Source organism: Myxocyprinus asiaticus, chromosome 21 (genome assembly GCF_019703515.2).
Source record: "Myxocyprinus asiaticus isolate MX2 ecotype Aquarium Trade chromosome 21, UBuf_Myxa_2, whole genome shotgun sequence".
In the NCBI taxonomy this organism is placed as follows: domain Eukaryota; kingdom Metazoa; phylum Chordata; class Actinopteri; order Cypriniformes; family Catostomidae; genus Myxocyprinus; species Myxocyprinus asiaticus.
The window spans coordinates 38,347,095-38,359,147 of record NC_059364.1 but is presented as its reverse complement, the minus strand read 5'-3'; the positions used below and the strand labels follow the sequence as shown (position 1 = coordinate 38,359,147).

General features: G+C 42.0%; 1 protein-coding gene across 1 annotated transcript; it reads right to left on the bottom strand.

The window, feature by feature from the left end:
* Nucleotides 1-9,499: 9,499 nt before the first annotated feature.
* LOC127412045 (uncharacterized) lies at nt 9,500-11,272 on the bottom strand. The gene is made up of 2 exons (XM_051648079.1): nt 11,189-11,272; nt 9,500-10,102 (listed from the first exon to the last, which is right to left on the bottom strand). The coding sequence occupies exons 1-2, from the start codon at nt 11,270-11,272 to the stop codon at nt 9,500-9,502; spliced, it is 687 nt and encodes a 228-aa protein (XP_051504039.1).
* Between the last annotated feature and the right edge of the window lie 781 nt (nt 11,273-12,053).

The following is a 12,053-nucleotide window of genomic DNA, read 5'->3' as shown; positions in this document are numbered from 1 at the left end:
TGTGTTAGCGCATGAGCATCATGAATTGAGAATGTAAATGACAAATTATTTATTTTTTATTTATTTATTTTTTTTGGGGGGGGGGATTTTTCCCCTTTTTCTCCCAATTTGGAATGCCCAATTCCCAATGTTCTCTAAGTCCTCATGGTCGCATAGTGATTCGCTTCAGTCCGGGTGGCGGAGGATGAATCCCAGTTGCCTCCGCGTCTGAGACAATCAACCTGCACATCTTATCACGTGGCTTGTTGAGCGCGTTGCCACGGAGACATAACGCGTGTAGAGGCTTCACGCCATCCACCATGGCAACCACGCTCAATTCACCATGCGCCCCACCGAGAACAAACCACATTATAGCAACCACAAGGAGTTTACCCCATGTGACTCTACCCTACCCTCCCTAGCAACCAATCATCGAATGGTTAAGATAGCTTCTTTTACTGATCTCATGTAAATCCTTCTCATAGAAAGAGGTATAAAGTTTTAATGTCACATAGAATTACTGAGTGTCCTCATATTTAAATGCTCCACTAAACGCCTCCCACAGCGGTGTGGCAGGTGTCTGAATGTTCACAAATAGTATACCGTTGCTCGGCTGTTTAGAATTTATTTTTATCCCTGAACAAAGGATGAAGAAGAACTTCTCCAAAAGTATATCGGGATTCATTTTGTGGTAACCAATATTATGCCACAAATGCTGTCGATTGAGCTTTACTTGTATTGAACCTGGAATATTCCTTTAAAACATACTGTGAAGTTCTGCTGGAACAACTTCCATGTCAGCCTGCTTGCTTGTTACAGATGAATCCGCAATGACGAGACAATGAGTGCAGGATATTTGTAGTGCACATATATGGTTTATTCTTATTTAAAATTGAGATCAGTGTGATATCTAGAGGAACAGAATCTCGAAGACATGTGTTTCAAGGTTTCATGAGAATTTAGCTGGAGAGGTCTGACAGTTATTTAGATATTGCAGCAGGTATGGAGAACAATATTAGACAGAGAGAGAAATTGGCAGAAAACCAGACTTTAGGGAAGTCTAAATTAAGGCTGTGTCAGGTATCCAAAAGATATTTTGTGTGCTTCTATGTGTCAGAACAGACCATATGATTACAAGACCCCATCTGCGTGTACAACACAATCATTCCACCTCAGCTCTTACATTATTGTCTACATCATGTGCGATTTATTAACTCAACAGGGGATCTCTGGGATATAGTACCTCATTCAAAATGAGTTGTCTGGCATATCTGTTTCTCTTCATGGGCCTGTTCCCCCTTGATATTATACTGGGTCATTTAAGGCTCTGTGCAATTTTTTGTTTGTTTGATATAAACCCTGTTCCAAGCATGAACCCAGTTTTTAGACTGGAATTCAAAAATTCAGCAATAATCAAACCTTAGCTGGCATCTTTAGTAATCCCTATTCAGAGACAAATATGCCCGTATATTCAGGTACTGTATTTATATAGATTAAATGCAAGGCTGACTGAATTCTATAATCAACCTGCATTATATGAATAGGTCTAAGGAGTGAGCAATAATTATTCAGAAAATTTAAATGTATCAGTAACCCATATGTATGAGTAGTGTTTCAGACATGCAAATCACAGACAATGTCTTTTAATAAAAAGAGCTAAGATTTTTTCCCCACTAAGTGAAGACTTGCCCGGGCTCTTACCATGACAAAAAATGTGTCAGTATGATGCTATTATAGGCTGCCAGTAACCCAGCCTGAATACAATTTACATTACAATAACACTCTCTTCTTCCTAGACCTTATCATAGACAAACCAATTTCTCCTGACCTAATGTATTAATGATTATTGATGTCCATAGTTATTGTTTTATTTATCACCATTTATAATCAAACGCACCCTTATATTTGCCATGGGCTCTTGTAAATGTATGTGCTGTGTGTGTGTGTGTGTGTTTTATATATACAGTTGTGCTCAAAACTTTGCATACCCTTGGAGAATTGGTAATATATGTACCATTTTTAAAGAAAACATGAGTGAGCAGGCAAAACACATTTCTTTTATTTCTTATGGGATTCATATTCAACTGTAGTTTATAACAGAATGGCACAATCATAAAACAAAACATGGCAACAAAGAAAAAAATGAAATGACCCGTGTTCAAAAGTCTGCATACCCTTAGTTCTAAATACTGTGTATTGCCCCCTTTAGCATCAATGACATCGTGCATTCTTTTGTAATAGTTGTCTATGAGGCCCCAAATTCTTGCAGGTGGTATAGCTGCCCATTCATCTTGGCAAAATGCCTCCAGGTCATGCAAAGTCTTTGGTTGTCTTGCATGAACTGCATGTTTGAGATCTCCCCAGAGTGGCTCGATGATATTAAAGTCAGGAGACTGTGATGGCCATTCCAGAACCTTCACCTTTTTCTGCTGTAACCACTGGCGGGTCAACTTGGCCTTGTGCTTAGGGTCATTGTCGTGCTGGATTGTCCAAGAGCATCCCATGTGCAGCTTTCGTGCAGAAGAATGCAAATTGTCTGCCAGTATTTTCTGATAACATGCTGCATTCATCTTGCCATCAATTTTCACAAGATTCCCTGTGCCTTTAGAGCTCACACACCCCCAAAACATCAGTGAGTCACCACCATGCTTCACAGTGGGGATGGTATTCTTTTCACTATAGGCCTTGTTGACCCCTCTCCAAACATAGCGCTTATGGTTGTGACCATAAAGCTCTATTTTGGTCTCTTCACTCCAAATTACAGTGTGCCAGAAGCTGTGAGGCGTGTCAAGGTGTTGTCGGGCATATTGTAACTGGGCTTTTTTGTGGCATTGGCACAGTAAAGGCTTCTTTCTGGCAACTCGACCATGCAGCTAATTTTTGTTCAAGTATCGTCGTATTGTGCTCCTTGAAACAACAACACCATCTTTTTCCAGAGCAGCCTGTATTTCTCCTGAGGTTACCTGTGGGTTTTTCTTTGTATCCTGAACAATTCTTCTGGCAGTTGTGGCTGACATGGTGGTGGCAAAGTGGATTAAAGCACTGAACTGGTATGCAGAAGGTTGTTGGTTCAATCCCCACAGCCACCACCATTGTGTCCTTGAGTAAGGCACTTAACTCCAGGTTGCTCCAGGGGGATTGTCCCTGTAATAAGGGCTTTGGATAAAAGTATCTGCCAAATGTATAAATGTAAATGTCTACCTGACCTTGGCTTGGTATCAAGAGATCCCCACATTTTCCACTTCTTAATAAGTGATTGAACAGTACTGGCTGGCATTTTCAAGGCTTTGGATATCTTTTTATATCCTTTTCCATCTTTATAAAGTTCCATTACCTTGTTACGCAGGTCTTTTGACAGTTCTTTTCTGCTCCCCATGGCTCAGTATCTAGCCTGCTCATTGCATCCAAGTGAGAGCTAACAAACTCATTGGCTATTTATACACAGACACTAACTGCAATTTAAAAAGCCACAGGTGTGGGAAATTAACCTCTAATTGCCATTTAAACCTGTGTGTGTCACCTTGTGTGTCTGTAACAATGCCAAATATTCAAGTGTATGTAAACTTTTGATCAGGGCCATTTGGGTGATTTCTGTTATCATTATGATTTAAAAAGGAGCCAACCAACTACGTGATAATAAATGGCTTCATATGATCATTATCCTTAAATAAAAGACTTGATATTTTCAAAATCAATGCCAAAATGTCACAATTTCTGCCAGGGTATGCAAACTTTTGAGCACAACTGTATATATATATACATTTGGGTGTTTTGTAGTTTAAAAAAAGTAGTGACATAAAAACAGTTTGCAAGGAATGGTGGACATATTAAAGTTATACTGCAATTGCAACTTCTTTTAATTCCATAATCTGACATATTTCCAATTGAAACAGGATATTCAACAAGAAAAAAATGTAGGGCGGGATTTGATTTTATCCATCAAAAGTGGTATCAATATTACAGATGGATGGAGAGGAGGAGTTGAAAAATAAGAGGACATGGTCACATCAACCAAGAACGGAAAGTTGTTTTAGAGGCAGAGCAAGGTAATACGTTTTTAAGAAAGATTACGAAGACAAACATTTATTCACAGTAAGACCAGGTATGTCTTTTAAGAAAGTAAAAATGGTCCATTTTTATTTCATGTTTACTTTAAAAGAATAGTTCACCCAAAAAAGAACCTCATGTCATTCCAAATGTGTATAACTTTCTTTCTTCTGCAGAACACAAAAGGAAGTTGTCTGAATTCGATACAATGGTAGTACTCACTTTAAAGGAATATTCTGGGTTCAATACAAGTTAAGCTCAATCAACAGCATTTGTGGCATAATGTTGATTACCACCAAAGACAATTTTGACTCATTCCTCCTTTTCTTAAAAAAAAGAAAGAAAAAAGGAAAATAATTGAGATAACAGTGAGGCACTTACAATGGAATGGGGCCAATGTTTTGGAGGGTTTAAAGGCAGAAAAGTGAAGCTTACATGTATAATTTTATAAAAGCACTTATATTCATTTTCTGTATTATTTGAGCTGTAAAATTATTTAAATTGTTAGGGTTTGGCGTTACGTCATCATGGCAACAAAGTTGTAAATTTTATGAAGTTAGCGATTTTATCCCACTGAAATCATGTTAATATGCATACTGTTTATGTCTTGTGGTTATACTTTTGAAACAGTATTTTAATGTTTACGGATTGGCCCTTATTCACTTCTATTGTAAGTGCCTCACTGTAACCAAGATTTTAGCTTTTTTTAAGGAAAAGTAGGGATGACTCGAAATACATTTTTGTGGTAATTAACATTATGCCACATGCTGTCCATTGAGCTTGACTTGTATTGAACCCAGAACATTCCTTTAATTAAGTACCCAGAAGTCTCCTAAATGTAGTCCATGTGTCATTTTCCAAGTCTTATGAAGACTAATGATCTTTTTTTAATTTTATTTATGATGAGCAGAAAAGTCTTAAATCGTTATTTTATGAATAAAATCATTGTAAACACAATGAAAATGCAATTTTGTTACACATCAGTAACATCAAAACTCGTTAGTTCTTGTACATCTCGTGACCAAACATTGGGACATAATGACACTGAAGGAATAATGAGGTTTGTTGTTATTGACATGTCACCATATTGGATTTGTGCTCTGTTTACAATGATTTGATGTAATTTGAAAGTGAATAACATCTTAAATAGCTTTTATCAAACAAGATGATAGTACTTCACATACCAAGTCTTCTGAAGGCATACAATGTCACAAACTTTACCTTAAGGCACAGGCTTTGAAAAGTAATTATTAGCTCCCAAACTTTAGGAATTGTAGAATTTATTTTTGAAATTATATTACTTTTCACAGAGATCTGCTCTTTACCTGGGGGATGATAAAACCACTTAGACTTACATTGTAGGAGGGACTCAAGTCATATCTAGGCACCAGCACATCACAGAGGGGACGGGATCCTTTGACTTTTTTGTATAACTATGAGTGTGAGTGTGTGCATGGTCAGAGTGGACAGTGACTGTGTCCAGCGCAGACAGACAGTGATTGTCTTCTGTTGGGAACACTGTGCACTATTGTAACCTGCATGGAACAGAGTGGAGAACCAGGACACAAAGACAATTAGTATACTCCCATCTCAGAGACATCACCACAACGCCTCTCTCATACAGCCATACACGGATAATAAGGGCTCCTCCCCTGTAGTACAACAGAGAGAAATCTGCTCATTGGCATATCATTGATGACTCCAGAGTCATTCAGCCATAGGCATGGTGCCAGTGTCATAGCTTTGTGCTAGATCGGGGAGAGGCAAGAAATCTAGAGAGGTATGAGGTTCAGTGGAAGAGTCTCACATTCAGTTTGTATGGTGGCTGAGTAGTGCAAACACAACCAAATTAGCAAAGCTAATAAAATCTGAATATACAATGGAAATAAGCTACAACACAACGAAATAAAGCCACAGAAAATAAATCTTTTTTAAGCACTGTATTTTAAGTCGTGTGGCAGTCTGACTCAATGCATTAGAGATCATGTGGCTGCTCAAAAGAACTGAAGCTCCTGACCTCTATCTGCATGATTTTATGCATTGCACTGCTGCCACACAATTGGCTGATTAGATAATCACATGAATAAGTAGGTATACAGGTGTCCCTTATAAAGTGCTCAGTGAGTGTACACTGAAGGAAGAATAACCAAGGAACAGTATATCATAGAGACATGGTGGTGGGTTCTTTTGATTGCTGTTTCAGACATGTGGAAAGTGATGACATTTTTATGAAAAACTGTGAAAACAGATATTAGAAAAGTAAATAGGGCCAATTTTGATTTTGGTTACTCGTGAAGCACTAAAAAGAGAACATATAAAACAACTGAAAACCGGTTCCTTTTGTGAATATGGTTGAAGCATTATCTGTTTCCCAACCTGAGGTGCACTTTTGTATGAAGGTAAAATTGTGCCTAAATGATTTGCATGCGCAGAGTAAGACTTGTAAAAGTGTAAATGAAGTTAAGAGCGTGATAGAAAAATGTGCATGCACAGAGTAAGATATGTAAAAGCTTAAATCAAATTGCAAGTGTAAAAATAAATTGCGTGCACACAGAACGTTTTGTAAAGGTGTAAATCAAGCTGCAAGTGTAAGAAAAAAATATTAGTAATACTTTAATGCTTTGCATAAGTGTAATTCATGTGTTGTGAATCTGTAATTTCGTATTAAAACAAAGTAAATTTGGTGTGTATTCTTCTGACTTCCTTTTTTTCGTGCTTACACTTTTGGCACTGTTTTTGCACCTAAACACGGCCAAAAACATTGCAAACCTGCAATCAGCGATATGCAAGCAAAGAAAGGGTGTCATGAACAGAAAAACGGATTGACCGCGTAGAATCAGTCTGTATGTGTAAAATAAACTTCTGCAAACGTGTAAATGACTTGTGTTTGTGCCATAAATATATTCCAGAAATAATCCGATATACACTGTTCCGTCTTCCCTTTTGTTGCACACACACTTGACACAAATTTCTCTCTGAAAAGAGTGCCAGGGGGAAGGCGGGTCTACCTGCTTCTAGTAACCAATCAAATGAGGTTTTCCTTGACCAGTTTACTCTGATCTGATTGGTTTAATAACGTGACAGACAGCTTCTTCTTCATATGGCTCAGCGTCATTCCTCTGGGTATCTCTCATCTCTTAAATATTAAACTGAAATAGTAATACATACACTTTATTTTATTGAGCGTGTAAGGTTGAGCTGACAACATTTATTGATATAAATCTCAATCTGGTGTTCAAATGTTTCTTCTTGTTGCTGTTAATTCTTTTATTTATATTTTAATTATTTTCGATTATCATTAGCATGGTAAATGGATGGATGGATGGATGAAACTTGCTGGTATCACTGATCTCATTCTAAAAAACAAAATGATATAAGTAAACTATCTATCTATCTGTTCACAGAGTTTTGCTATATATGGCTTACTTTATTATTTTGTTTTCTAGCATGAGTTCTGTGATACCAGCTAATTCCATCTATTCACCAAAATGCCTTGCCAATGATAATTAATAGTAAATATAATTAAATCATGTATGTATTAATATTTCAGTTTAATATGTAAGAGAGGAGAGATACCCAGAGGAACAACGCTGAGCCATATGAAGAAGAAGCTGTCTGTCAAGTTATTAAACCAATCAGATCAGAGTAAACTGGTCAAGGAAAACCTCATTTGATTAGTTACTAGAAGCAGGTAGACCTGCCTTCCCCCTTGCACTTGCAAAACTCTTTTCAGAGAGAAATTTGTGACAAGTGTGTGTGCAACAAAAGGGAAGATGGAACAGTGTATGTTGGATAATTTCTGGAATATTTTTATGGCACAAACACAAGTCATTTACATGTTTGCAGTAGTTTATTTTACACATACAGACTGATTTTATGCTGTTCATGACACCCTTTCTTAGCTTGCATATTGCTGATTGCAGGTTTGCAATGTTTTTGGCCAAGTTTAGGCACAAAAACAGTGCCAAAAGTGTAAGCGCGAAAAAAGGGAAGTCAGAAGAATACACACCAAATTTACTTTGTGTTAATGCGCAATTACAGATTCACAACACATGAATGACACTTATACAAAGCATTAAAGTATTGCTATTATTTTTTCTCACACTTGCAACTTGATTTACACCTTTACAAAACGTTCTGTGTGCATGCAATTCATTTTTACGCTTGCAATTTGATTTAAGCTTTTACAAATCTTACTCTGCGCATGCAAATCTTTTAGACACTATTTTACCTTCATACTTTTCAGGTATATTGGAAAACGTCATGTAATGCTTTTGCTATCCTTAGAGCTCCCTAACTGAACCCTGACCTGCTCCTCCTGCACACACACAAAGCAGGGCCAGATTTAAGAGCAGCATGATGAAGCAGCCCTCTTTTGTTTACTCTGCAGAGGATTCTCTATTCATGTCTTTCAGAGTGAACGTCCGCTGTTAGTAAAGCAGACACAACTGTGTGTCTGCAGAATGAACTGGCTGCCTGAGAGAGGACTATAGCTACAATTGGACTAACAGAGAGCATTTATGAAATAGTGTACAAATACTGCCTCAGGGTTTTATATGTGGAACCAAGCAACAACAGTAATTCTTCTTGATGTCTTAAATGCACAATACACCAGCCACAATTATGCCGCAAGGTGTTAAAGGCTAAATGCAGGATGTGACTTTACAATGAAGTGACTTGGAAGGAAAGGAACTCAATACTAAATTATTAAATCACAGGTCCCATCATTTTCATTGTGTGTTTTGCATTTAAAATGTACTACAGCTACTCACAGGAGGAATTTTATTGCTCAGTGGTTGCTCTATCATAGCTTAAGAGACTTTCTATTCTCAGTTATGTTTCATTTAAGTATCTTCCTTGGGAGAAATACAAATAGACACAGATGAGACAATTTTGACACACAATAAGGGCAAAGAGCAATACAATTAACTTAGATAGCATAGTTTAGATAATTTAGTCTTGTGCATGATCTATTTTGTGGCCTAATCAACCACAACAGGACATTTTGTTGATCGCTTGGTAGGGCTGGGTGATAAAACTATCTCGATATTTACTGTGATATATAAAAATCCATGATTAGTTTTTGAGTAATTTTCTTTATTTAGCCTGTATTCTACATCTAGACGATCAGGTGCGTGTTGCTAAAAATGCAAGCAGTTCGGCTTTCTCAGACTGCATGAAGTTGCTAACACTAGTTGCCTTGCTTATGATTAGGCTATGGAAGTCACTGCATGATCCGGACCGTAGTGAATGGCCCACGACATCATGACGACGGTTGCACCCTCTCATCATTCATCACAGCGTGACAAAACAACAGTGCTGTGTCCACCAGATCTGATCTTTCTGTGCTGTATGCTTGAATATTTTTCTCTAGCACCGAACATGCTTCATTTATGCCCTGTCCCGCTCTGCACGCGTTGCCTCTTTTCCCCGCATGTGAGTAGACATGAGGTGCCACATAAGTTAATGCGATTCAAATCACAAGAGGTAGAGCCACTGGAGGTACAGCCACGGGGGGCTGAGCCATAGGGGTTGGAGCCACTGGTGGTGAAGACCCAGAGGGTGGAGACACAGTTGGTTCAGGAACTTGAGACTCAGAATGCGTAGCCGGAGGTGGAGCAGGTGGAGCTGCAGGAGGAGTAGGGATTTGAGTCTCAGGAGGAGGAGCTGAAGGCGGAGCCACAGGAAGAGCAGGGATTTGAGTTTCAGGAGGAGCAGCCGGAGGTGGAGCGGATGGAGCTGCTGGATGATCAGGGATTTGAGACTCAGGAGGATGAACTGGAGATGGAGTGGGCAGAGCCACAGGAGGAGTAGGGATTTGAGTCTTAGGAGGAGGAGCCGAAGGCGGAGCAGCAGGAAGAGAAGGGATTTGAGTTTCAGGAGGAGCAGCCGGAGGTGGAACGGGTTGAGCTGCTGGATGATCAGGGATTTGAGACTCAGGAGGATGAGCTGGAGATGGAGTGGGCAGAGCCGTAGGAGGAGTAGGGATTTGAGTCTCAGGAGGAGGAGCCGAAGGCAGAGACGCAGGAAGAGCAGGGATTTGAGTCTCAGGAGGAGCCACCGGAGGCCGTGAACACTGGCAGTGACAGGGGAATGACCTCTGTGGTCATGAGCACAGGCAGTGACAGGGGAACGACCTCCATGGTCGTGAGCACAGGCAGTGACAGGGGAATGACCTCCGTGGTCGTGGCACAGGCAGTGACAGGGGAATGACCTCCGTGGTCGTGAGCACAGGCAGTGACAGGGAATGACCTCCGTGGTCGTGAGCACAGGCAGTGACAGGGGAACGACCTCCGTGGTCGTGAGCACAAGCAGTAAAAGAGGAACGACCTCAGTGGTCATGAGCACAGGCAGTGACAGGGGAACGACCTCCGTGGTCGTGAGCACAGGCAGTGACAGGGGAACGGCATTCGTGGCCGTGGGCACTGGCAGTTACAGGGGAACAGTCTCCGTGGCCGTGAACACTGGCAGTGACAGGGAAACGACCTCCGTGGCCGTGAGTGCTGGCAGCAACTGTAGAGTAGGAGCTCTTCTCCTCCTCCTCCTCCTCCTCCTCCTCTTCTGGATGGCTGTGAGCGCTGATGTGGGAGGCTCAGAAGGCGGAGCCGTGGGAGGCACGAGGGGTGGAGTCATACGAGGCTCAATGAAGGGGATCTCCAGGACCACTGAGACTGGGGAGAAAGTGGTCTCCGTTGAAGTGAACTTGGACACCACTTGGGGAACCAGAGTAGCCCCCCCCCCCCGAAAATTCCTCTAGGGCTGAAGCAAGCGTGAAAACTGGTTCTGGGACGGACACAGCTTCAAACGCTGGCTCTGGGATGGACATGGCTTCAAACGCAGGCTCTGGGATGGACAAGGCTTCAGGAACTGGCTCGTGGACTGTGACAGGCGTGGGCGCTGGCTCGTGGACCATGGCAGGCGTGGGCGCTGGCTCATGGACCATGGCAGGCATGGGCACTGGCTCGTGGAACGTGGCAGGCGTGGGCGCTGGCTCGTGGACCGTGGCAGGCGTGGGCGCTGGCTTGTGGACCGTGGCCAGCGTGGGTGCTGGCTCATGGACCGTGGCCGGCGGGGGCACTGGCAGCGGCAGGGGAACAGCCTCCGTGGCCATGGACACTGGCAGCGGCAGGGGAATGGCCTTCGTCAAGGGGGTCTCCCGGACCGAAAATTCCTCTAGGGTTGGAGCAGATGTGAAAACTGGTTCTGGGATGGACACGGCTTCAAATGCTGGCTCTGGGATGGACATGGCTTCAAACGCTGGCTCTGGGATGGACAAGGCTTCAGGAACTGGCTCGTGGACCGTGACAGGCATGGGCGCTGGCTTGTGGACCGTGGCAGGTGTGGGCGCTGGCTCGTGGACCCTGGCAGGCGTGGGTGCTGGCTTGTGGACCGTGGCAGGTGTGGGCACTGGCTCGTGGACCGTGGCCGGCGTGGGTGCTGGCTCGTGGACTGTGGCCAGCGGGGGCACTGGCAGCGGCAGGGGAACAGCCTCCATGGCCATGGGAATGGCCTCCGTCAAGGGGGTCGCCTGGACCACCGGAGCTGAAGATTTCAGAGATAAAATCCTGAAGAGGCAGATGATCACAGTCCAACTTCCTCAAAGGGCCACAAAGTCCAAGCCAGAACATAGCTCTGAGGGATCTCTCATTCCAGTTCTCTTGAGAGGCCAGGTTCCAAAACATGCAGCATTACTCCGCTGCAGGAGTGGACCCTTGGGACAGACTCTCAATCTGTTCTGCTGGATCCATAATGTGAGGTCAGTTCTTCTGTCAGAATTTGTGCAGGACAGAGGTGAGAGAGTGAGGATCCAATTGCAGAACTTTAATAATAAACAAAAGAAGAGGATACAATGAAAGCAGAAAACATACGAAGATGGTAACTCAAACTCAACAGCAGTATGCTGGCTAATAACACTACATACAAACAAGAACAGACGAAGACTAAGGGAAACGAGGGCTATATGTACTAATGACTAAACGAGAGACAGCGGAAACAATGAAGGATGAAATCAGGAACACAGGCTTGAC

Coding starts and splice junctions, on each gene's coding strand:
- LOC127412045 (XM_051648079.1), bottom strand. CDS start 11,272: ATGTCCATCCCAGAGCCAGCATTTGAAGCCGTGTCCATCCCAGAACCA. Junction 10,103..11,188: donor CAACCCTAGAGGAATTTTCG/GTCCGGGAGACC, acceptor TGTCACTGCCAG/TGTTCACGGCCTCCGGTGGC.